Source organism: Triturus cristatus, chromosome 12, assembly GCF_964204655.1.
Source record: "Triturus cristatus chromosome 12, aTriCri1.1, whole genome shotgun sequence".
In the NCBI taxonomy this organism is placed as follows: domain Eukaryota; kingdom Metazoa; phylum Chordata; class Amphibia; order Caudata; family Salamandridae; genus Triturus; species Triturus cristatus.
This window is the reverse complement of record NC_140595.1, coordinates 704193139-704220462: the sequence shown is the minus strand read 5'-3', so window position 1 is coordinate 704220462 and position 27324 is coordinate 704193139. Positions and strand designations below refer to the sequence as shown.

At 45.8% G+C, this 27324-nt stretch overlaps 1 protein-coding gene across 1 annotated transcript in view; it reads left to right on the top strand.

Annotated features, from left to right (window-relative positions):
* The window catches only part of LOC146780157 (hydroperoxide isomerase ALOXE3-like), a 401982-nt gene that overhangs the window by 292292 nt on the left and 82366 nt on the right, over positions 1-27324 (top strand). Inside the window, exons 7-9 of the mRNA XM_085639147.1 lie at positions 4761-4904; positions 5934-6137; positions 23418-23504. Of these exons, the coding sequence (XP_085495273.1) occupies positions 4761-4904; positions 5934-6137; positions 23418-23504 (435 nt within the window). The remainder of the gene's footprint in view (positions 1-4760; positions 4905-5933; positions 6138-23417; positions 23505-27324) is intronic.

The following is a 27324-nucleotide window of genomic DNA, read 5'->3' as shown; positions in this document are numbered from 1 at the left end:
CCAAGAAGCCCTTGATAATCATTTACCTTGCTACCTTTTACCCAACCATCCAAGGCTCTGCAAAAAAAAGTCACATATTCAACATACGTACTGTTAGGGATCTTTGTGCAAGCCCTGAACCTTTGCCTATATAACTCAGGAGTTAACCCATACCTAGTCATCAATGCTTCTTTCATATGGGGGTAAGAATTATGAACATCTGCAGGTAAATTTAACAGTGTGTCCCACCCCTCACTCAGGAACCGCACCCACAACCCCGCTCCCCAATCTCTCTCAGGGACCCGGTGGGAAGACATGGCTACCTCGTAGGCTCTGAACCACTGTCCTATGTCATCATTCTTAAAAAACTCCTTAACTATATCTTTAGGAATGTATGCTCTTGATTCCGCCGGTACTGGAGGTGTGCTACCACCAGAGGGATGAAGCTCTAAACTTTTTTCTTTCAGCTCCAGCTCCCTCAACTTCATTTCATGCTCTAATTGGAGTTTCTTCTCTTCCATGGCCAATCTTTGTTTGTCCATGTCCATCTGCCCATTAAGCCGTGCCATCTCCACTTCATGTGCCCTGGTTGCTGCCCTATCTGCCAACTCTTCTGGCGACAGGCCTCTGCCAAACTCATGGATGCTTTCTGGTGGAACCAATTCCACCTGATTCTCTGGTGCCCTTGACTCATACCAGGCCCTCAGTGCCTTTACGAGTTGGGCATTGTTTTTCAATCCAGTTTGGGAAATTCTGAACTTGGAGCAAAAACCTTTCAACTCTTCATTTGTATAGCTCTCAAGTGCGCCTTCTCCCCAATCTATGTCATCCAATCCAGAGATTATAGAGGCTACCCTTCCTGCAGGGAGTGAACCAGGCATGGCTTAAACAATGGAGATTCTTGGCAAAACAAAAAAAAATCAATAGTGTTGTGGCAGCATTATTGGTCTGCACTCACTATGTGGTGATCAATGATTCACTGTATATGAACCACAAATGCAAATTCGAAAATCCTCACCGCTGCCTCCAATGTTAGAAATGAGGGGGCTCTGGTTGGCGCAGGTAAGTACCAGCGACAAGCAGGGACCCTTTACTTCTAGTCAGGGCGAAGGATGACTCCTCATAATAACCCCTGCTCACCCTCTAGGTGCGTGGCGCGAGCAGTCAAGGCTAAACTTCTGGGCGTACACGGTTAAGCATCTGCAATTATACACACAGTGAATTCATCACATGCACCACAAACGGACACTAGGCAGGTTGTATAAAAATATGGCTTTTATATATTTTCAGCAGACTTAGTACAAGACCCAGTAACGATGAAACGGTGGGGCCACGATCTTTATAAATACGGAAAGTTCTTTTAGGCGGACAGTCTTCTCATGCAGGTAACAAGGGGAACTGTGGGCCTTAGCGCACATCGCGCTGAGGCGACGACCGGGGTGCACGCGCCAGACGACAGGGAAAACAGAACGTTGCGGACCCTGGATCCGATGCGAGCTCGCGGTGGAGTTCGTAAGTACAGTACCTTTGTTTCTTGTCGTGAAGGCAGTTGCGGGACACTCAGCGGCTCTTTCAAAAGGGCGAGGCGGCGTCCGGGGCTTCCACGCTTCACGAGGGGGGTCTAGGCCTTCAGGCTCACGGCAAGAGCGGGGTGTTGCAGGTTGGCAAGTGAGCAAAGCGGGGTAGCCGGGCACGCTTTCTTACGTCCGGGCCGTCCGAGGCTTGAAGTTGCTCACAACGCCGATTCCGGCGGGAGGGTGAAGGTGCGCAGCGGGCCTCCTGCGAGCAAGGTGACGGGAGCAGCCCAGCACAGCGTAGGGAGAGCGGCTCAGATCGAGCGAGGCTCTTCCCAAGGCGGGGCGGCTAAGCAGTCCGGTCACGGCTCAAGGAGGGGCTGGGGGCATGAGAGTCACGGCTCCGGCGAGGGAAGGAACACCACAGTCCAGCGGCAGGCGGGTGAAGGTCAGGATGAGCCCAATGGTCCTGGGGCTCAGTTCAGGGGGCAAGCTCGCTTCCAAGCCCTTGGAGATCATTTGGAAAGCACAAGTTTCTTGAAGATAAAAGTAAAGCATAGTCTCTAGTGAAAGGTTCCTCTTCTCTCCTTTGGCAGCAAGGTCACCACTGCAGGCCAGTCCCCCAGGATAGGGACAGTCTTCCTCCTTACAGCTTTCCTGGTGCCTCCTCCTCAGACAGAGATTCTTCTTGGTTCAAAGCGGATCTAGTTTCTTAGGAGCAGGGCTCCTACATTTATACTGCATTTCTTTTGTTCTCTCAGGCCAGGGGGGCCCTTGCCTAGTCCAGTCCGGTTTCTGAGCACTTTGTTTTTGCGATGCAGGCTTCTTCTTTCAGAGTGCAGGGCAGAGTCATCAGACGCTCCACAGGGGGCGGAGCCGGCATTGTGGTGGCAGAGCACAGTCCTATTCAGAGTCCAGGTGTACTCCTCCCACCCATCTACCTGTCAATCTCTCTATTCACCACCAGGCTACCTAGCCGTGCCCATCTGGGTTCCCTCCTGGGTTCCTAAACTCGGGTTTCTACCATGTCCCTGGGCCTGTTAGGATCATAGGATGTAACAATCTTAAAAGCCCATTCTGGCCTATGAGAACAGGGTAGCCTTACAATAGTGAAAAACGAAGATGGCGGTAATTCACTATTAGGACATGCCACGCATTTCAGGGCTTGTCCTACCTTATGCTTACAACGCACCCTGCCCGTGGGCCTACCAGAGGGGTGACTAATATGAAGTTAAGGGAAGGTTTAGGGACTGGCAAGTGTGTGCACTTGCCCAGTCAGCATGTCAGTACCAGACTGCACGCAGGTTCTGCGATGGCAATCCCTAGACATAGTTTACCAGGCCGCTTCTGTGGGTGGAACAACCAGTGCTGCGAGCCCACCAGCGGCATTTGGTATTTACACGCCCTGGCACTCCTGGTGCACTTTACTGGGGTCTGACAGTAAACCAAATAAGCCAATCATGGAATCCAACCAACATATGCATTTTACATAGGGAGCACTTGCACCGTGACACTGGTTGGCAGAGGCACAGTGCGCTGAGCGGCCAACACCATAGAAACACATGAGGCACAGCGACAAAAATTGGAAGGGAGACTCACGCCAAGGTGCCAGGTCTAACAGAATGCATGGTAAAATCACCAACATATGCATTCATGATAAACACATGCATAGTAAAAGCTGTGTGGTAAAGACACTGTAAGGTTAAAACTGCATTGTAAAGGATGTTTCCCCACCTAAAATTAGTTGCATTTTTAGTGTTTATTCATCTTTGCTCAATAATAGAGTTGGGAATGAGGTTCCAGAATGATTGAGATACCATACATCTTTAAGTGAATGTCGGAAGTCATGCCCATGTTGGTTTTCAATTGACTGAAATTCAGCACAACTAGTGATGAATTAGCCACCATTGACTGTGTGACTTATTGACCAGCAAGTAAGGCAGTGTATTAAGGGCTAGGCACTATGTAGGTCAGCCTTCATTCCTTCTTGATTGTCTGAGGAATGTGTGGCTTCTACTAGTGACCATGGTGCCATCTTACCCTTATTAGTAGATGTGAAAGGTGTCAAGTGTCTTTTTAAGATGGTGATAGTTTGGGGGGAAGGCCACAAATGGCAACAGATTACCTTCGAAATACTGTAACTCTCGAATTACGATGAAGATGTATGCATATGTAGGAAAATAAGGTACCAAATCCTACCTGGCATCATGGCAGAGAAACGAGTCAAGCAAAGGGTTGCATAAAAAAATCCAATTGGAAATATGACTGCAAAGGAACAAACTTCAGGGAGAAATAAGTAGCAGGTGGTTGATGAAAGCAATGAAAAGTAAGGGAAGGAGTACATTGCAATGTATCCATTAGTTCATCAATCCATCCTCTAAATCTACTCCAAACAGGAACTGACGTCACAAGAAAAGACACAACTTCATCTTGAATTGGAAACCTCAGGCAATAATCTTTGGACAGACCTCCATCTTTGAAAAGGCCATTGATATATCTTGGCCACTCCCCTTTCATCCAATACACGGAGTCCACCAGGCACATGAAAAACCCTAAGCTTGACATATCTCCTCTGATATAGGGCCCTATACTCCAACCAGCTCTATTCCCTTCTGATGATCCATGCAAGTTGCAGAGTATCAATCTGGGTGACTTCAACTGCTTCAACACTAACACAAGTCCATGAGTGTCTAAGCCACAAGTCCTGGGATGCACTGACTGTCCAATAAGTGCACTTTCTATTTCTCACCATTCGTTACCTTAGGTAAGGTTCACGGCACGGATGGATCTTTTCTAAGATGGGGTATCTTTGGAAGTTGTATATGCACCAGTAAATCTGGGAGATTTCAAAGAATGCCAAAGATGCAGATGGGGAATCTGCCTGTTTAAGATGAGAATATTTTAAAGTCCTCTGATTAATCAGGCTATTTTATTGCAACATTATGCTTAGTGAATCAGAATTGATATCTTCTAAATGTGTTTGCATACAGTGCCCAATTATAAAGAGCTCACAGATGTATGAAACTGTATACTTTTCAACTACAGGTACTACTTAAAGTTTCAAAGTGTATTGCTTTCAGGGAGTTCTTAGAATTTTATATTTAGTTGAACCTGAAAAGAAGGTTCCCATGGCTGTATGTGTGGTCAGGGTTATGATATTCTTTGCACCTGACCAACTATGCTATCTTGCAATCATGGGTGAGTTTATTGATGCTATGTCTTCTTCTGATTACAACAATCTCATCAGTTCATCTTTTCTGTTTGCAGAGAGGAAAGATCTTCATTGTCGATTATAAAATACTGGAAGACATTTCCCCAAATGAAATAGACGGCCATAAGCAGTATATTCCTTCTCCTATGTGTCTTTTCTACCTCACACGTGATGATGAAATGATACCCATTGCCATCCAGGTAATTTGTTGCCTTTAATGAGCCATCTGGCCTATACAAGATTTTGCCTGAAATTTTAAGACATTAGGTGATTGTTCAGAATGTCAATAACTGTAAGTGATCAGTGCCCTTCATTAGGTTACTTTTAGATGATATTTGTTTCAATATCTCTTTTAAATGCAATGTCTTTTTTTGCCAAGAGCTCACATCAGCACATATACCTCTTTGTTTAATATCTGCTCAGTTTCCAAGCATTTTGCAGCCCCTATGGAAGATGGTATTACTTGCATGCTGATGGTTTCCTGATAAGATTCCAATGTCCTGTTTTTCTTTCAAATTATGTGGTTAGCCACTGTTTCCATGCACTTTTACAAAGAAACAGTATTCAGAAGTAGACAAAAATAATTTAAAAAACTGAAAACAAATGTTTTCCAAAAAGAGGCAAAAACTTCTGCCTTCAGGTAGAAAAATATATTCTCAAAGAGAACCATCTTGCTTACATTGTGTTGATTCATAAAGATTATTCTGGAAAAGCTGGGTAAGCTGCCTTACTCTTCAATTTGCAAGAGTAAGTCAATCTTCTCATTGTCAAAAAACCTTATGAATTGGTTCATATGCAATCACAAACAGACTTTTACATGCCTAATTTGTTCCAATGTTGCTTGCATATTATCTTCAGAGTACAAGGTTCTCAGTAGACTGAGTCCATATGTGAGTCGACAGTCGCCGTATTTTACTTTTTGCTCTTTTGATGAGAGCTAATGTTTCCAATGTCTTTCCTCCACATTACTGTAGGTTTAGCTTTCCTTTCTAACATTAGACTCAAATCATTTGTCAACCTTGTAATTTTCTTCTTGTGGGATTTCTGAGAAATAAAGAATGTGTAATGTTAGAATGTTTGCAATGAACTTGGCATTCTTTTTCAGCAAACATCATGCAAACATCCTCCAAGTCTAATATTTGTGTGGGTCAGCTAAGTTCTGACAGCTGCAGCTTGATCAGTAACCAGAAGGGTCCAGTAACTTTCTGTTTGTGCATCTTACTCTGCAGATCAATCAGACACCAGGGCCAGAAAACCCTATCTTCCTACCGAGTGACAATGAGTGGGACTGGATACTTGCCAAGATGTGGGTGAGGGCTGCCAATTTTAGCACCCACCAGCCTGTGTCCCATTACCTGAGGACACACCTCTTTGCAGAGGTGTTTTGCATTGCTACATTGAGGCAACTCCCAACGGCTCACCCTCTGTTCAAGGTAAGAAAGATTAGATAGTGCAAAGAGACAATGTTAATTCCAAGCTCAGTAAAATGACTCGCCGTAGAGATAAGGCATACCATTTAGGTGGCGTTGAAACAGAAATCTCCACTTCATGGTAATGGACGTGCACCTCTGACTTGTGTGGTCCACCGGTACTGGTGTCTGGATCCGTAATGCTGATTTTTGTTGTCATAAACAAACACAGATAATGCATGCATGCCATGACATAGGCCTGTCTTATGAATTCTGGTCTTATTGGAATGGGAGGGGTGCCCAAAGCGGTACCCTCATAGTAGTGTAAGGTTACTAACTTCACAAGGAGTTAAGCAGCATGAGTGCGGTGGTGGCATCATACCGTGTTGTGATTAGAAGGAGTGAACAGGTCCTTCTTAACCCGTTTCACTGGAGTGAGGCCTAAAGGCTCATTCGCTTTTTAAAGGTTCCACTACTGTGTGGTTAACTCGCACTTGGCCTACATCAGGTTGGTGTGAAGTGCTGCACAATGCTAAAGTGGTGAACCTGCACTGGTTGTATGTGTGCCTGGATAGTGTGCCACACAGGTAAAATGTGGTACTGAGTGTAGTGTGCATGATTTACACATGTGCTGGAGGTGCATGTGCGTATGAGTGGTGGAGTACCTAAAGGATGTAGTGCTGTGCAGTACATGCAGGATAAGTGTATGGGCTGGTTGTATGTGTACCTGTGAGTGGTACAATACATGAAAGATACATGCTGTAGTAGAGTAGGATCTGCTTCACGTGTTTACCCCCACTTTTTGCTGGTGTTTCACTGTTTTTCGACTTTAGTCTGGCTGGGACCCTGCTATTCAGGGACCCAGCTTTGCTGCTTCCTCTCTAAAATGATTCCATGTACTTTAGGTACATTACAGCTTGGATCAGAAGTGCCCTTATAAGTCCCTAGTATTTGGTATACTATATACCCAGGGCATAGATACCCCAGAGGCCTACCAGGGGCTGAAGCATGTATTATGCCACCCCTGGCAAGCCACCCAAAAGGACACCACAGATCTGCTACTGCAGCCTGGGTAAGGTGGTGCATGCACCCCTTACTGTGATATAGGTTACCTATATCACTATATATGTATATATATATATATTCACTGAAAAAACCATAGGTTTCAGGGGTGTTATAGTTAGCTGGACTTTTAACTTGTACAAAACCATTGAAATTCCCCCGTTATAGTTAGTTCAGCTAACTATAACTCGCGCGCCCGCAATGCACTGCTGATGACGTCACATATTACATCACTCATGACATGGTCAGTGACATCACTCATGACATCACTGATGACATCTCAAATGACATCACTGATGACATCACTGATGACATCATCCAGTGAATGTCTGTTTTCCTGAAAATTAAATATGTTTTATATATGTATATCTCAAGGTCAATGGAAGAATAAATGGGTATATAAGTGTCTAAATGGATGATTTGTTTTTGAAAAATTGACTGTGTAACTGACTGATTAAGTGTATCATAGTGAATACATGGCTTGGTGAGTAATGTTTAAATATGTAAATATCTGTATCAGTCTCTCACTTTGTGTATAAGTGGCTGCATGGGTTGGTGAGTAGCTACATGGGTGTCTATATAGGTTATTAGTTGGTTTTTTGAGTATCAGTCTGAGTGTCTGCATGGTTCGGTGGGGGGTATTACATAGTGCATAGGTGCATGAATGAGTGACTCACTGTTTGTATGTGTTGAAGACAGCATGTGTGCAGGACTGTATGGGTGGATGAGTGTGTGTATGGGTGTGTTAGTGAGTGAATGACTGTCTCAATAGTGTCTTTATGAGTAACTACATATGTTTTAAACTAGTATATGTGACTATTGGTGTATATAAGTGAGTATATGTGAGAGTGAGAGATTGAAAGAGTTCCTGTATGAATAAGTATGTGTTTCTATAAGTGATTGTTTAAAAGACTAAGTATGTGTAAGTTTCCGTAGAAATAAGTGTGGTGGTGTGTGTATAACTCTATATGCAAGTAAATGTATGTTTGATTCTTTATTAGCATGAGTGACTATGTGTGTGAGTAACTCTATGGATGAGTGGCATTGTGTAACAGGATGTATAGGTGTATGAGTACATATGATGAGTGAGTACATGTATGAGTGACTGTATAGGACTGTTGGTGAATGAGTGGATGTGTATGTGGATCTTAGAATTACTGAAGAGGTTGTTGTAACTGGTATTGGTATGTCCATTGTTTTGAAAATTTTACTCTCTATTTTTGAATGTGTGTATCAAAAGTTATATTAGGGTGAGAGGAGGTCTACCACTCTATCACAAGGATGATGTCATCAGTGATGTCATCAGTGATGTCATTTGAGATATCATCAGTGATGTCATGAGTGATGTCACTGACCATGTCATGAGTGATGTAATATGTGACGTCATCAGCAGTGCATTGCGGGCGCGCGAGTTATAGTTAGCTGAACTAACTATAACGGGGGAATTTCAATGGTTTTGTACAAGTGAAAAGTCCAGCTAACTATAACACCCCTGAAACCTATGGTTTTTTCAGTGAATTTCAAAGGTTTTTTAAATGCTAATTTCTAACTATGCCTACAGAGATAGGACATGTGAAGAAAGAATAAAAAAATGCACAGAAAGAAAAAAAAGAAGTGCAGAAAGAAGCAACAGAAGTCCTCAAAGACGAAGAAAAGTGCAGGAAGAAGGATAACGTGCAGAAAGAACAAAAAGAAGAGCAGAAAGAATCCTTGTTGCAAAATCATCCTGTACCCTCAACTTTTTCAGACGGATACTGGTGGTAACTGAGTCTGACTAACCAGTCCTAGAGCCAGTGCTATGTTAAAAGACACTTAGAATACAGTGAAAACACATACATACACTAGGGAACATTATGCGTTGGGGTCCCGCTGTGATTAGCATGACCTCCCCTGTAAGCCCCTAGTATATAATAGGGCAGGGGGATTAAAACTACCTCTTAAAACAGGCCACAGGGCGTTTTTGCACACGTTAACTCAGGCCCCGTCCCCTCCCTTCACCACTGTGTAAACACGCCCTGTGTCAGTTTTTAGTTGGGAGATTAAGTTCATTTGAATCCTGAGGGTCCCTAGGGTCCAACTAGCCCACTAGGTACCTCCAGTAAGTGCCACAGAGCTGCGTTGCAGAGAGGTGTAAAAAGTGGCACAGCCTGGACCACCTCTCTGCAATGCAGCTCAGTGGCGCTTACTGGAAGCACTTGGTGGGCTAGTTAGCCCCCAGGGGCCCTCAGTATTGAAGGGAAATTATATCCCCAATTTAAAACGTGCCATAGTGCGTGTTTGCACACGTCACCTCAGGCCCCGTCCCCTCCCTTCACCACTGTGTAAACACGCCCTGTGGCTGTTCTAAATTGAGAGATTAAGTCCCCTTGAATCCTAAGGGTCCCTAGGGTCAAACTAGACCACTAGGTACCTCCAGTAAGCGCCACTGAGCTGCGTTGCAGAGAGGTGTAAAAAGGGGCTTGGCCTCAGAACATCTGTCTGCAGCGCAGCTCCCTGGCGCATACTGGAGATGCCTGTTGGGCTACTTGGCCCTCAGGGACCCTCAGTATTGAAGAGGAATTAATTCCCCAACTTACAACTCACCAGGGGGCGCGTTTGCAGAGTGCTGCAAGGAGGGGGCGTGGCCTCCGGCACGATGCCAGTCTTTTATTTATTTTAATTTTTTAAGAAGGGGGGCTGTGTGGTTCCCCTTCTTATTCTAATTTATTGGCCCTGATGACCCCATCCCCCAGGGCCTGTCTCCTAATTATGTTTTTTTGACCCCAATCCCCAGGGCCGGCCACTGTTTTTTATTATTTTAAAAAATATATATTTATAGACACACCTAGGACATGCTGGACAAACCGTACGTACCTATCACCATGACGATTTGAGTTTTATTCATTAAAAGGCGACTATGCATACCATGAATCCACGTGGAATGTATTTACACCACTAGTGAAGCTCTGACATGTCTGATGCCCTACCGTGCCTAATCCCGGTACACACCCTTGTCGTTTATTTATACAAACATGGGTAGCTATTGACGGGCACATTTAATACACATGCACACCAAGCCATTCAAAGGGGATTCGACAAAAATTCTACCAAAACTATGCAAGAAACCCCCCTCACGGTTAATAAAACACACATCCACTGCCGGATGTGTAATACTTTTTATTTTACTCTCTGGAAAGGGGACGAACATCACTTGAGAGTCACAGCGCGCTCCTGGCAGAGCCCAATGCTGTGTTACACCCACCATTGCCTGCTGAGTGCCACACACCTCTGTGTTGTATTCCACCAGCTAGTGCATATGCTATGACACTCTCTAGCCCATGTGCACTGTAACACCACCCCGTGAATATGTCATGCCACACTTGTCTTCGCACGGGTTATATTGCCCCATCTAACATGCCTTCCTCGATGCCTATGTTATAATGCACAGTGCTATGCCATACATATTACAATCTGGGATCCATATCTTTGTCACAGTGCATATGCAACGTTACACTCCCCAGCACATATTTTATATTACAACTTTAGAGACTAGTTAGGTTACACAACACTGCCCTGTGCATATTACACTCCAAGGCGCACATCGCATAGCACGCGCTAGTGCCTGTGCTATCTCGCGCTCTCCAATGAATCTGTCATTGCGCACAATGTATTGCATATTATATTTCACGCCCGGTTCATCTTATATCACACTTTTTGGTGCATAGTTTATACCATACACTATATCTAGTTTTCATTTTCAATCGTGCTCTCAGGACTATGTTCTATATAACACTGTGTTCACCTACCCTTTTCACGGGCATTACATTTTGCGATAGGGGGTGGAGGGTCAGGGGGTGTTTCTGCCAAGTGAGCCCGGAGTCACAGTCACAAACGTCCTCCTCTTCCTGAATAAAAGTGAGATTATGCTGCATACTTGTTCATATTTTAAGTAGTTCGCACAGACACACGTTTTAAAAACAATAAAGTTCCTAATACCCGCCTTCTCTGAACAGATAGCTTGCTGCCCCATCCCACTCCTCCCTATCCTCTGTTGTGTGAATCCATGGACTAGCCTCCTCCCTCCTGCCATGCATGGTCTCATGTGCTGCCATTGCCCTCAATTTAGTATGATGTACCAGTCCCCTCCTCCTGCCCTCCATTGCCCAATTCGATGCCCCATCATTGACCTCCTGCTTAAACTCTGTGCTTAGCGTGCTGCCCCTATTCTCCTCCCCCCTGCCCTCCGATGTCTTTGTGCATGCCCCTGCTCCATCCTTTTTGCCCAAATGTAGCCCAAATATCACCCAGATGTAGCCCAAGTATAGCCCAATGACAGAATGTCCCAGAGTGTTCTTAAAAACAACTAGAGCGCTTACTGTCTTCATTATGACAAAAGTATGGCACACCTGAAGCCATCTTGATTGGAATAAACTGGTAACACTTAAAACATTTAATTTAAAAAGGAACACAATGAGGGGGTTCATTTTGCCATAGAAATTATGATTAATGCTGAAGAAAGAAAATGAGGGCACATTTTAAGTGACTTCTCAAATCCTCTTCTATTTCATTAACAAATTCTGACATGCAGACTGAAACATGCACTTTTAATACCAGGAGCAGACTTCCATGGTGAACAGTAGTTTTACTACAGTGATCTAATGAGCAACTAGAGTGCTAACTTTCAGAATTTATGGCAAATGTGTGACATATCTGAATACCTTCATGATGGAATCAAAGTAAAAAACTGAAAGCATTTCCTACTGAGGAGACTGCAGTACATGAGGAAATTAGGAAACTTCATAACAAATAAATCTCCCAAGATGGCCACCGGAGACAAAAGAGCCCAAATGTAGCCCCAAATCACCCAGATGTAGCCCAAATATAGCCCAATGACAGAAGTGTGCAAAACACTTATTATTTTGTGTTTTTGCAGTGTTATATAGTGCAGACTTGTCAGGTATTGGAGTGCTTTACATGAGCATTGGTTACATCACACAAGAACAAATTCATTTTGGTTGTAGACATGGGGAGACTAAGGGATTTGACCAGAATCACAGAATGTCGAGCTGAAGCAGAAACTCCAACCTGGTTCCCCAGTTGCAAAGTCTGCAGTTCTGGAAGTAACACCACTTCCTCTCCCCTAAGTGCAACATTTAATCAAGTGGTCAACTGGATAAAAAAACATAAAGATAACAAATAATTTAAAAGTGCTTTGTCGCTATTTGAAAACTCAGAAAATATGTCCTTATGAAGACCCTCTCGTATATGTAATTTCTAAAGGAAATGCTCTAGGTATTCCCGTTTTGATTACATCAAGATGACGTCAGGCGTTCCACACTTTTGTAATAAATATAGAATGTTAGCAATCTAGTTGTTCATTAGTATACTGTTGAGAGGCAGAGGCCAGGGGCACGGACTCTGAAAATTGAAGGCAGGTAGGAGGGTGCAAAGGCAAAAATGTAACCACACTGAGCAGGCAGGAAGGGCAGTGGCAGCACAACAGACTATGGAGGGCAGTGGAAAGGGGGGCAGGGGCAACAAACCAACAATACAGGACTTGCAAGAGAGGCTGTGGCAATGTAATAGACCATTGTGGGCAGAAGGAAGAGGCAATGGTAGTACAACCATACATGCCAACAGACCCGGTTCAGCCAGGAAACGTCCAATGTTTTTAAGCTCAAATGGGCTTTATTTGATCTGTCTCCTGTCTACAATCTCCTCTTTTTCAATGTAACTCAAAGGGGAAAATCAATACCCCAGTTTTTTTTCAAAATCTCCCTCTTACCAAGTTCAAAATGTTCGCAAGTATGGTACATTGGATCATGGAAGGAAATGGGGTAGGGACATGGACTTGGATAACAGAGGACAGGAGGGACATGGAGAGGTGCAACAAACTGACCCTGCAGGGTAGGCATCAGGGTTTGCAGCAGCACAATACACCACACAGGGCATGCGGGACGGGAGTGCAGCACAACAATCCATAGAAAGCAAGAGGGAGGGGACAGGACCATGCACATGGACAACAGAGAACAGAGGGCAAGAGGCAATGGTAGCTAGCTGACCATAATGGACAGACAGGAGAGAAAGCTGCAACATAACAGACCATAAAGGACAGGAGGGACGGATCAGGGGCATTACAATGGAACAGACAAGCCAGGAGGGAGAGAGTAGGGGTCTGCACATGTAAACAGAGGGCTGGGGGCAAGGGGGCAGGGCAGGAGCAGCAAGATAGCCATGGAGGTCAGGCAGGATGGGCACTAGAAGCAAGACACACCATGAAGAGCAACAGTGAGACTGTGATGGCATACACACAGACCATGGAGGGAAGGTGGGAGGGGGTCAGGGGCAGCTAACTGACCACACAGGGAAGGTGGGAGGGGCCATGGCAGCACAGAAGACCATGCATGGCAAGTGGGAGGGTTAGTGGCAGCACAATGGCTATGATTGGCAAGAAGGAGGGTGCAGGGGCATGCACAAAGGACGATGGAGAATAGAAGGGAGGGTCAGGACCTGTGCACAGACAAGAAAGTTCAGGGGAAGGGGCCTCACAACAGACCGCACGGGGCAGGCAGGAGGAGCAGTTGCAGCACAACAGACCAGGGAGGGCAGAAGGATGTGGCAGTACAATGGACCATGTAGGACAGGAGGAAGAGGATAGGGGCATGGCATGTGGACAGGCAGGGTGGAGGTGGCAGGGACAGGTTACAGTCATCTGACAATGCTAGGCAGGTGGGAGGGGAGTGGCAGCTCAACAGAACATTCAGTGTAGATAGGAGTGGCAGGTCCATGGAACATGGTGGGCAAAAAGGATGGAGCAGGGGCATGCACAAAGACATCGGAGGGCAGGGGGAAGGAGAATAGGGGCAGCACGCTAAGCACAGAGTTTAAGCAGGATGTCAATGATGGGGCATAGAATTGGGCAATGGAGGGCAGGAGGAGGGGACTGGTACATCATACTAAATTGAGGGCAGTGGCAGCACATCAGACCATGCATGGCAGGAGGGAGGAGGCTAGTCCATGGATTCACACAACAGAGGATAGGGAGGAGGGGGATGGGGCAGCAAGCTAACTGTTCAGAGAAGGCAGGTATTAGGAACTTTATTGTTTTTAAAACGTGTGTCTGTGCGAACTACTTAAAATATGAACAAGTATGCAGCATAATCTCACTTTTATTCAGGAAGAAGAGGACGTTTGTGACTGTGACTCCGGGCTCACTTGGCAGAAACACCCCCTGACCCTCCACCCCCTATCGCAAAATGTAATGCCCATGAAAAAGGTAGGTGAACACAGTGTTATATAGAATATAGTCCTGAGAGCACGATTGAAAATGAAAACTAGATATAGTGTATGGTATAAACTATGCACCAAAAAGTGTGATATAAGATGAACCGGGCGTGAAATATAATATGCAATACATTGTGCGCAATGACAGATTCATTGGAGAGCGCGAGATAGCACAGGCACTAGCGCGTGCTATGCGATGTGCGCCTTGGAGTGTAATATGCACAGGGCAGTGTTGTGTAACCTAACTAGTCTCTAAAGTTGTAATATAAAATATGTGCTGGGAGTGTAACGTTGCATATGCACTGTGACAAAGATATGGATCCCAGATTGTAATATGTATGGCATAGCACTGTGCGTTATAACATAGGCATCGAGGAAGGCACGTTAGATGGGGCAATATAACCCGTGCGAAGACAAGTGTGGCATGACATATTCACGGGGTGGTGTTACAGTGCACATAAGCTAGAGAGTGTCATAGCATATGCACTAACTGGTGGAATACAACACAGAGGTGTGTGGCACTCGGCAGGCAATGGTGGGTGTAACACAGAATTGGGCTCTGCCAGGAGCGCGCTGTGACTCTCAAGCGATGTTCGTCCCCTTTCCAGAGAGTAAAATAAAAAGTATTACACATCCGGCAGTGGATGTCTGTTTTATTAACCGTGAGGGGGGTTTCTTACATAGTTTTGGTCGAATTTTTGTCGAATCCCCTTTGAATGGCTTGGTGTGCATGTGTATTAAATGTGCCCGTCAATAGCTACCCATGTTTGTATAAATAAACGACAAAGGTGTCTACCGGGATTAGGCACGGTAGGGCATCAGACTTGTCAGAGCTTCACTAGTGGTGTAAATACATTACACGTGGATTCATTGTATGCATAGTCGCCTTTTAATGAATATCACTCAAATCGTCATGGTGATAGGTACGTACGGTTTGTCCAGCATGTCCTAGGTGTGTCTATAAATATATATTTTTTAAAAATAATAAAAAACAGTGGCCGGCCCTGGGGATTGGGGTAAAAAAATATAATTAGGAGACAGGCCCTGGGGGATGGGGTCATCAGGGCCAATAAATTAGAATAAGAAGGGGAGCCACACAGCCCCCCTTCTTAAAAAATTAAAATAAATAAAAGACTGGCATCGTGCCGGAGGCCACGCCCCCTCCTTGCAGCACTCTGCAAACGCGCCCCCTGGTGAGTTGTAAGTTGGGGAATTAATTCCTCTTCAATACTGAGGGTCCCTGAGGGCCAACTAGCCCAACAGGCATCTCCAGTATGCGCCAGGGAGCTGCGCTGCAGACAGGTGTTCTGAGGCCAAGCCCCTTTTTACACCTCTCTGCAACGCAGCTCTGTGGCATTTACTGGAGGTACCTAGTGGTCTAGTTTGACCCTAGGGACCCTTAGGATTCAAGGGGACTTAATCTCTCAACTTAGAACAGCCACAGGGCGCGTTTACACAGTGGTGAAGGGAGGGGACGGGGCCTGAGGTGACGTGTGCAAACACGCACTATGGCACGTTTTAAATTGGGGATATAATTTCCCTTCAATACTGAGGGCCCCTGGGGGCTAACTAGCCCACCAAGTGCTTCCAGTAAGCGCCACTGAGCTGCATTGCAGAGAGGTGGTCCAGGCTGTGCCACTTTTTACACCTCTCTGCAACGCAGCTCTGTGGCACTTACTGGAGGTACCTAGTGGGCTAGTTGGATCCTAGGGACCCTCAGGATTCAAATGAACTTAATCTCCCAACTAAAAACTGACACAGTGCGTGTTTACACAGTGGTGAAGGGAGGGGACGGGGCCTGAGTTAACGTGTGCAAAAACGCCCTGTGGCCTGTTTTAAGAGGTAGTTTTAATCCCCCTGCCCTATTATATACTAGGGGCTTACAGAGGAGGTCATGCTAATCACAGGGGGACCCCAACGCATAATGTTCCCTAGTGTATGTAGGTGTTTTCACTGTATTCTAAGTGTCTTTTAACATAGCACTGGCTCTAGGACTGGTTAGTCAGACTCAGTTACCACCAGTATCAGTCTGAAAAAGTTGAGGGTACAGGATGATTTTGCAACAAGGATTCTTTCTGCTCTTCTTTTTGTTCTTTCTGTGCATTTTTTCTTCTTTCTTCACATGTCCTATCTCTGTAGGCATAGTTAGAAATTAGCATTTAAAAAACCTTTGAAATTCACAGAAAAAACCATAGGTTTCAGGCACGTTATAGTTAGGAATTAGCATTTAAAAAACCTCAGAAATTCACTGAAAAAACCATAGGTTTCAGGGGTGTTATAGTTAGCTGTACTTTTCACTTGTACAAAACCATTGAAATTCCCCCGTTATAGTTAGTTTAGCTAACTATAACTCGCGCGCCCGCAATGCACTGCTGATGACGTCACATATTCCATCACTCATGACATGGTCAGTGACATCACTCATGACATCACTGATGACATCTCAAATGACATCACTGATGACATCACTGATGACATCATCCTTGTGATAGCGTGGCAGACCTCCTCTCACCCTAATATAACCTTTGATACACACATTCAAAAATAGAGACTAAAATTTTCAAAACAGTGGACATACCAATACCAGTTACAACAACCTCTTCAGTAATTCTAAGATCCACATACACATCCACTCATTCACCAACAGTCCTATACAGTCACTCATACATGTACTCACTCATCATATGTACTCATACACCTATACATCCTGTTACACAATGCCACTCATCCATAGAGTTACTCACACACATAGTCACTCATGCTAATAAAGAATCAAACATACATTTACTTGCATATACAGTTATACACACACCACCACACTTACTTCTACGGAAACTTACACATACTTAGTCATTTAAACAATCACTTATAGAAACACATACTTATTCATACAGGAACTCTTTCAATCTCTCACTCTCACATATACTCACTTATATACACCAATAGTCACATATACTAGTTTAAAACATATGTAGTTACTCATAAAGACACTATTGAGACAGTCATTCACTCACTAACACACCCATACACACACTCATCCACCCATACAGTCCTGCACACATGCTGTCTTCAACACATACAAACAGTGAGTCACTCATTCATGCACCTATGCACTACGTAATACCCCCACCGAACCATGCAGACACTCAGACTGATACTCAAAAAACCAACTAATAACCTATATAGACACCCATGTAGCTACTCACCAACCCATGCAGCCACTTATATGCAAAGTGAGAGACTGATACAGATATTTACATATTTAAACATTACTCACTAAGCCATGTATTCACTATGATACACTTAATCAGTCAGTTACACAATGAATTTTTCAAAAACAAATCATCCATTTAGACACTTATATACCCATTTATTCTTCCATCGACCTTGAGATATACATATATAAAACATATTTAATTTTCAGAAAAACAGACATACACTGGATGATGTAATCAGTGATGTCATCAGTGATGTCATTTGAGATGTCATCAGTGATGTCATGAGTGATGTCACTGACCATGTCATGAGTGATGTAATATGTGACGTCATCAGCAGTGCATTGCGGGCGCGCGAGTTATAGTTAGCTGAACTAACTATAACGGGGGAATTTCAATGGTTTTGTACAAGTGAAAAGTCCAGCTAACTATAACACCCCTGAAACCTATGGTTTTTTCAGTGAATTTCTGAGGTTTTTTAAATGCTAATTCCTAACTATAACGTGCCTGAAACCTATGTTTTTTTCTGTGAATATATATATATATATATACACACATAGACACCTATAAGTCACTCCTATGGCAGGCCTCATCAATCCTGAAGGCAGAGTGCTTGGTTCTTATGTGAGAGGGTGCCCCTGCATGAGCAGAGCCCCTTTGCAGTGTTCGGAGACCCTTCTCTGATGCTGTTTGTAGTGCAGCCTGACCATATACTCTTAAGTGCATTATAACCAAACGGTAAATGCTTACTTTGGACTGGCTGCAAGGAAACATGTTGTGTTTGGTGTCAAACACCTCGGAATCATACCCCCACACTAGTAAGTGGTGTGGGAGTATGATCCCACCCTTCTAGAGGGAGCGACATGACAGCACTGGTACCCGGTAGAAACTTAATAGAGCCCTGGCATCATAAAATGGATGCTGCAGCCACAGACACGGGTCTGGCCTCCTGCTGCTGACTGAAACTCCAGTAGGGGAGGCCTGGACAATAGGTTTCCTGTCACAGGGAGGTGTAACCACCTCCCAGACAGGATTATGTGTATTGGGGCTGGGTGGGAGCACTCTCTGAGTGCTTTAAGTCCTGCAATGGGGGCACATTTGGTGTCCCTGTGCATAGTCCAGCTCAAACCGGTTCAGGGGCTTCCAGCCCCTGCTCTGGCACGAAACTGGACAAAGGAAATGGGTGTAGCCACCCCTCTTTCCAAACCCTCCCATAGGTGGGTCCCCAGAGTATGTCCAACCCCCTACCTTAGTATAAGTATGGGACCCCAGTCCTTAGGACTTTAGATTACGCTGGAAAAAACTCGGAAGCTGAATCCTGGACCTTTGACGCTCTGCTCAAGACCAGAGGACTGAAGAAATCTCCCTTGGGGTCAAGGAGTGACTCCCCTGCTTGGCAGGCACCAACAAAGCAATTTGCCGGTCTGCACCATCGAAGCTCCCGCCGGACTTTGAAGAATTTGCAGCCCAGGAAGAGGATTTCCAGACATGTCTGAGGCCAACCAGAGTCCCCAGCAAAGCTGAGACCTGCAGCCCTCGTGAGTAGCATGGAACCAGAACTCCTGGTCACCGTGCATTTCTGCAAGTGCATTAACTTCCTGAAGTCTCTTGAAGTCGTGCTTGGGCTGACTTGTAGCCCCTACCTTGAGCACTGAATCCCCCGAAGATTGTCAGCCTGGTCATTCTGAGTGACCCGTGGGCCACCATTTTGTGTTTCGTCTAGAGGTCCCTTTGCGATCCCTGGTCTGTCGACTGGTGGGTCCCTGACGGGGTAACTTTGCATTTCCTTGGGCTTTCCTGGTTTCTCTAGACGTGCCTTGACTCCCCACCAAGTGGTGAGTCCCACAGACCTTGTAGGTCTGCCCCGAAGCATCTTTCTCGTTTCTGCGTGGGTTGCTGTTGCCAAGGCTTGTTGTGTCCAATCCGGGTATCGATGCTGCTGCAGTCAACATCCTTTGTGGGATAGTTCGTATCCAGCTCCTGGTTGTCCTCGATGCCTCCTGGACCTCGTGGCTGAAGAGTCAAGCTTCACATAATTCACCTGAAATCACCTGACATCGGTGGGCATCTGCTCATTGGCTTCCTGGTCACTGACTAGTGACCCAGACTCTGTCCCCTCTGCTTTCAGGTTCTTCTCATCTTCGATCCAGGCTTGGATTGCTTCAGACACTTCGCATCTTCACGGCAGCAGCACTTCTTCGCCAGCTCCCATTGAATTGACGACGCGACCCGACACCAAAAGACACCTATGCACCCGCTTCCCTGGGTGAGGTAACACGAGTACTCCGGTGCTCTCGTGGGTGCTAGCCCTAGAACTTCCTAAGTCCAAAAGTGTTTGGTCCTGACTCATTTCTAAGTGTCCCTAATCTTTAAAAATCTAACCGCGACTTTCCCCATAGAAGCTAACGGGAGCTCGCGTCTGTGTTCACACACTGCACACGGCCCCCGTGGGTCCCCTGTGTCACTACCTTGGGTGGTTCCTTGGGGTCCCAGTGATTCTACAGGCTCTAGGCCTTGTGTCTAGTTAAGTTGTGGTTCTTATACCACTATTTTAGTATATAGTTTGGCTCACCCCTAGCGCCTGACGTGTATTTGTGCTATTTTACTGTGATTATTGAAGTGTAACTTATGTGTTTTGACCTCTAGTCTCATAAAGAGACTAGTAGGATGTGTTTAGTAATAAATACATATATTATATATATATATACATGGTGTGGATATATTTCATTTTGTGACTCAAGAGATTATAGACTGGTAAAACAAGCTGCTTTACATTCCTTCAAGATTTAGCCTGAAGGCTGCTCTCCATAGGTACCACTAGGATAGCTTTCAATAAAGGTTGCCTTTAACGTATAACCAATAAGATGTTGTTTGGACTGATACAAGGTGCCCACTATAACTAGTGGACAGCATATATCAGGCCAACTTCTGACATATGCATAGCTGCCAAGTTTTCAGTTTGCTAATGTGTGACATTCCCTTGTGTTTGGTGCATTTATGTGTAACATTTCAAGCCTTATGTGTGACACTTTGAGAGACACTGTATTGTGAGTGAAATAAGACAGTTGCATCCATCTCAAGAGATCATTTTTAGAAATGATGCCCTTTTCTCATATGTGATGGTGCGTGAATTGACCCAGTGGCGCTTCACATGAGAATCAGATACAACTTTGTTTAGAAATTTTGATAGTTTGCTGAGAGTCACAGAATATTGATCCGATGCCGAGATTCAAGCCCTCTTCTACGGTTCTAAAGTAAACACTTCTGGTCTCTAGGCCACATCTCGTCAAATCTCCTCTTAGTTCTCCAATTAGGCCCCTCTTTTACTGCAGTTTACACTGACCCAGTTTTTAGCAGATATTTTAGAAGCTTTGTTGTGTGGTCAGACATCCATATCTGTTTTATTCTACGGTTTGAGTAGGTGCTGCTTTTTTACATTATTTAGGCGGTGTGTGGTTATGTATTTCGTTCTTCAAACTCTGTAGTTCGCTTGGCTTGGATATGAGTTTCTGTGATAATGGGATAATTCCAACTCGTAATATAGCGAGAATCCTTTACCTTCTGTTGTACACCAGAGCCGTCTTGTGGACTTTGATAAACAATACTGCTTAGCTTTTATGTGTCCCAGCACAGTTAAAAACTGGAACTTCACAGTTGTATCTCACTTCAGGACACGGTTCAATGCACAGCTTAATCTGGTCAGCTGTGCAAGCTCTGCCAAGTGTAACTCTTTTGTGTGACAATGTCAAGCATTGCTGTAATGCGTGAAAGTTACAGAAAATGCTTTATTATAAAGCAAGATCCATGGGAGGGCTGTACATGGCCTGCATGTTAGATGCACATGCTTGATGTGTGTGTACCAGAAGGTTGTGCAATACATGAAGGGTGCAGTGCGTACATCTTACATGCAAATGCTGAATGTATGTGTGCCTTCAGTAGTACATAAAGGATATATTGCTGGGTAGTGCGCACATGTTAAATGCATGTGCCTGTGAGTGGTATAGTACATGGAGGATACAGTACTGTGCAGTGCGTGAATACTGTATACATGCACTCTGTGTATGTGTGCCTGTGAATGGTACAATACATGGAGACTGCTGAACTACATTTTGGAAGACACAGTCCTGCATGGTGAAATAAGTAGTGGTGGTACAGAGATCCCCCAGACAGATTTCTGTCAGCTAGGAGGGACTCACAATGGGAAAGGGAGGACCGGACCTCCCATGTACACTTCAAATGGTGCTCTTTGCTTCAGGAAGAGGTCACAAGGAAGGGGCCTTGTTACATCTCAGGAAGGTTATTTGGCTGATAAGAAAATCAGAAAGAGTAGAGCTAGAAGCCCTGGACTAACCTTTTGACACGCATCACTGTGACTGACATCCAGGTGTCACCCATGACCTGTGTTGTGGGACTATCAGCTTCAGAGACAGCCCTGCTGTGCCACACTGCTTATCAAGAGGAAGAGGGAAGGAACTGAGAAGTAGATTCTTCAAAAGAAGCAGAACGCCAACATAAAACCTCCAAAACTCAGACCCTAAATCAGATTTGGTGTCTGGAAATCTACAATAAGAAGAGGAGGCTGCCATGGTAAAGACTGCCATGCGGTAAGGGCCAAAGCCTTGTTTCGCAGCTTTACAGCAATCTGCTATTCCAGGAGATGCTACCCGCAATACTTGTGCCATTTTGCCCATAGACTAGGAGCTGTGGTGACCCATAGGTCACCAACAGAAATGAGAATTGTAAGTGGTCTAACACTTTTGAGCAAGTGAGGACAGCATGGGAGAATCATCACACGGGTTTGGGATCGAGGACCAGAGTCTCAGGATCACCCCCCAAAAAGAAGCCTGGAGACACTTAGCCCACAGGAGGGGTGCAGGAAACCTCTGATCACTGACAGAGTGCTACCAAGATGGGGAGAGATCCTGTGTCTACTTAGTACAACCACTATGCCTGTGTGCAGCCAACTCACCTTCACTACTATTAGAGCGAAAAATACTTTTATCAGGCATTTCCGTTATGGGGGTACTGTTGCTGAGATTACTGCTATGCTAGGGCACTTTTTACTTGAATTTAAGGATCAGATTAGACTCTTCTGACAAGGACTGCTTGTACAACATTGCCTGGATGTTACCAACAGTGAATGGGGAATGATCACTCTGGATTACACAAGGAGGAAGTGGGACAGGGAATTGACCTCAAGGGGGATTGTGTAATTGCTTGTGAATGTTGAATGTTCCCTTTGTGTGGTTAACGGTAGACATAAAATACTGCTCTTTTTTAATAAAAGTGAGTATTTGGCTGGACATTGATTAATTGCTGCTGCATGCATTTTGAGTTGTGAGCCTGTGTTCACTAGTCTGTATCCACATCTCTACCCTGCCCGAGGAAGCCTTGAACTGCTTGACCACGTTTAACACTGAGAGTCAAGTGCAAGAGGAGTTCTTGGCCTAGGTGCTCAGAATCCATAGTGGACCGGGTCATAAAGAGTAAAAGACCTCAACCCTTACGGTTGGTCCCAGTAGCCCCTGCATGCCCCGTGGCCCCCTTAAGGGATTCTGGCAGTTGATCAGGCAGCCCTAACACTATTAGGCACAAAAAAGCTTGAACATCATGCATGACTGAAATTCCTGGAGAACTAAATATTAACAAAAGTGTTTAAGGCTATATGTTACAGATGTACTGAGGTAGTGATAACACAAAATCAGTATGAAGTACCCACTGTACCTATGCATTTAATAACTAGTATCCTCCCGTCTCTTTTCAGCTCCTGATGCCCCACTTTCGTTGTACTTTGCAAATTAATTTGCTTGTCAGTGAACGTCTTATTTCACCAAACGGAGCCTTCGACAAAGTAAGATGGAGCGTCATCATGGTATTCCACCTCTGTTGTTGGCATCCAAACAAGCCATGATAAACATAGATAACATCATTAAACAAATATACATTTGTAAAGTGTTTGTTCACTGTTTAGCCATTAGCAGCTGAAATAACAGATGTTTTTTTATTTTTTTTTTATTTTTATAAAACCTTTATTTACACATCAAATAATTACAGTCATGGGCCTACAACCGCCTGGGCCGGCCGCTAACATAGAAAAAGGGGGGAGGACAACAATAATACAGCAATCATGAGAGCAGGAGCGAGCCGCACGCGTAACGGCTGCAGCCGCCCACAACTGAACCCAGCACTACAGAAAGGTTTTTTATTAACTGTTTTGTAAATAAAAACAACAAAAGGAAACTTAGACCAGGCAGAAGAACTCCATTAGCAGGGACTTGCTCTCTCATGAGCGGGGGACAACAGCGACAATACAGCCCATTACACAGTAACTCGCGTTAAGAAGGGCAGGGGGGGGCAGGGAAAAGACCAGTCACCAATCCAGCAAAGCGAAAGGGAAAAAGACCAGGAACATCAAAGTCAAGGGGACATCATTATGTCTGGTGTGACCACCAAGGGGGGAGTGCATATATCCCCACGGTAGGAATTCCAGGGACCCCACATCTTACTCCATTTCTTAGGTTTGCCTCTGGCCACGTAAACAGTCTTCTCTTGGAACATGCACCAATCCATATTCTCTTTCCACTTCGTAACTGTGGAAGGCCTACCGGAACCCCAGAGCTGTGCAATGTCTCTTTTAGCGATCATGTTGCCCAAAGTCACCCAGCGTTCTTGTGCCACATCGCAGCCAGTCGGTTCCCACACATTCAACACACATCGCCGAGCCTCGGGGAGCAGGGCCACACCCGTAACCTCCTCCATCACTGCATGCACACCAGTCCAGAAACGTAGCACCTTCGGACACTCCCACAGAATATGAAGAAAAGTACCAAGCAGGCCACAACCACGCCGACATAAAGCATCAAGTGTGTAACCCATGTGAAGCAAGCGGGGACCGGTGACTTAGACCCTATGTAATATCTTTAACTGCACAAATCGAAGGCGAGCCGGTATGGCAACCTCCCTCGGTGAGGCTATGGCCGCGACCCAGTCCTCATCATCCAATTCTAGGCCATCGGCGACCCAGACCTCTCGCAAATGTGTGAGGAGGTCCGCTCGTGTATTGATCAGTTTTTTGTAGATCAGGGAAATAGTACTATCCGGCAGGTAACCATCAAGTAAACGATCCTCCAACGGGGAGGCTTCAGGGATATCTGCAGGATTCTGGAAAGCAGAAAGTAGCGCATGGCGCACCTGCGCATAGCGAAAGAACTCCCTATCGCTCAGCTTATATTCCGTCTGAAGAGCTTCAAACGTTTTAAAAGCGCCCTTCATCCAGAGATCCCCCACACGACTAATTCCAATCAAATCCCATTTCTCAAAGCCCTTAGTACGCCATAAACCACCCAACGCATCAGACGCAAACAGTGGAGTCGCACGAGACAGACGGCCCGTCCATCCCGTAGCAGCGGTGGCGCAGTGCCAGGAACGTACTGCATTTTTCGTAGGACCTGTCAATTTAGTGCCTACCTTCGTAGAATAAAGCGCTCTATTGAAATCTCTGCCCGGCAACAGCAGCTTATCCATCTCGTACGCGGGGTTCATCGCCGGGCCATATGTCCCATGGTTCACCGCCACCAACTGGGACGCCCAATAATACCTTCTAATATCAGGAAGAGCTATGCCACCGTCATACCACGGAAGGGTCAATTTAGCGAGAGCAATTCGCGGTCTCCCATCCCAAACTAGTTGCCTCTGTAGGCTCTCTACCTCACTAAAATATCGGGCGGGCACCACGTCCAGCGTATTCTGCAATGCATACAAAAAGCGTGGAAGAGACATCATTTTGAATAAGGCTGCCCGGCCAAGCGGCGATAGCGGGAGCTTCCGCCAACGAGCAACATCGGTCCGCAGCCGCTAGAGCGGGGGCAGCAGATTCAGAGCATAACGGACCGCCGGATCCAGGGACACGTGGATACCTAAGTATTTAAATCCAGAATGTGAAATCTGAATCGGACAGCCACGAGGGAGAAGAGGGGGGTCGCCAACCAGCACATAGACACAGGATTTCACCCAATTAATGACAAGCCCTGAATTGCGACCGAAGGAGTTTAATACATCAAATAACACTATCAACGATTTCCGCAGGGAGGTGAGATAGAGCAAAATATCATCTGCGTAGAGTGACACGCGATCCTCAAACGTCGGTGTCCACCGAATACCCTTCATGGAGGTTTCCCACCGGAGCCACGCCGCCAGGGGCTCCAGCGCGAGAGCAAAAAAGCGGGGACAGGGGGCAACCCTGCCGCGTGCCCCTCCCAAGCCCAAAGGGGGTAGAAACTCTACCATTCACCACCACCTGCGCCAGCGGTTCCAAGTATAACAACTTCACCCATCCAATGAATCCAGGTCCAAAACCAAACTTAGCCAGCGCGGCCCAGAGATACGACCACTCCAATGTGTCGAACGCCATCGTGGCGTCTAAGGACGCCAAAATGGCGGGCTCCTGAATAGAATCAACTCTCGCGAGGACTCCGTGGAGGCGCCGCAGGTTCAGCGTGGTGTTGCGGTGCGGAATAAAACCAGACTGGTCCGGATGTACCAGGTCACCAATGACTTTAATCAGCCGATTAGCGAGCACTTTAGCGAGAATCTTAGGTTCAGCGTTTAGGAGTGAGATAGGCCTATAAGATGCACAGCAATCACGCGGCTTGCCCTCTTTATGGATCACCACAATAGTTGCTAGACGTTGATCACGCGGAAGGGAGCCGGCCTCTCGGGATGCAATAAACATCTCGCGGAGATAAGGTGCCAGCCTATCTGGACGAAGCTTGTAAAGCTCGATCGGAAGGCCGTTAGGGCCGAGAGCCTTTCCTGAACGGACCAAGCGAATCGCCGATGCTATCTCATCGTTCGTCAACGCCGCATCCAGCAATTCTTTATCATCAACAGAGAGACACGGCAATGCAATATCTCGTAGCAGTTGACGAGAGTCGTCTTCTGGCCTCTCCGAGACCGGAGGGTAGACGTCACGCAAATGGTCCGCAAAACAGCTCACAATCTCCCCCGGATCCGTAACACTCACACCATCAGTACGCACAATCACCGGGACCACACGACTCGCTCGCTCTCTCCTTTCCAGCCATGCAATCAACTTTCCAGCCTTGTCACCAACATCATACAAGCGCCCCTGTTGTTCCCGACTAGCGAGCTTGGCCGCATCCGTAACCAACGCCCTATAATCCGACTGTTTAAGGCAAAGGGCATGGAGTTTATCCCGTGTGACCCCCCGCCTGAGATCCTCTTCCAAGTCATTTATGTCAGACTCCAGGCGTACCACCTCCTCATTTTTACGTCTCTTAGCAAGGTAGATCAAGGATAGGGCCTGCCCACGGATGACCACCTAGAAAGCCTCCCACAATGTTACGGCCGATGAGACTGAACCCTGATTTTCTACAAAATAACGGTCAAGAGACTTAACCAAAAGGGCACGAGTTGTGGGGTCATGCAAATACCAGGGATTGATCGGTGCCACCCTCCCCCCTGCCCCCAAGACCAGATCTAAGTGTAGCAGCACCGGGGAGTGATCAGAGATGCCACGAGCCAGATGTCGGACCTCCCCGATCATTTGAGCTTGGGCGGCTGGCATCAGCACATAGTCCAATCGAGATAAGGAGCCGTGGGCGCCAGAGTGAAATGTAAATTGGGCGAGCCCCGGATGCGTCGATCTCCAA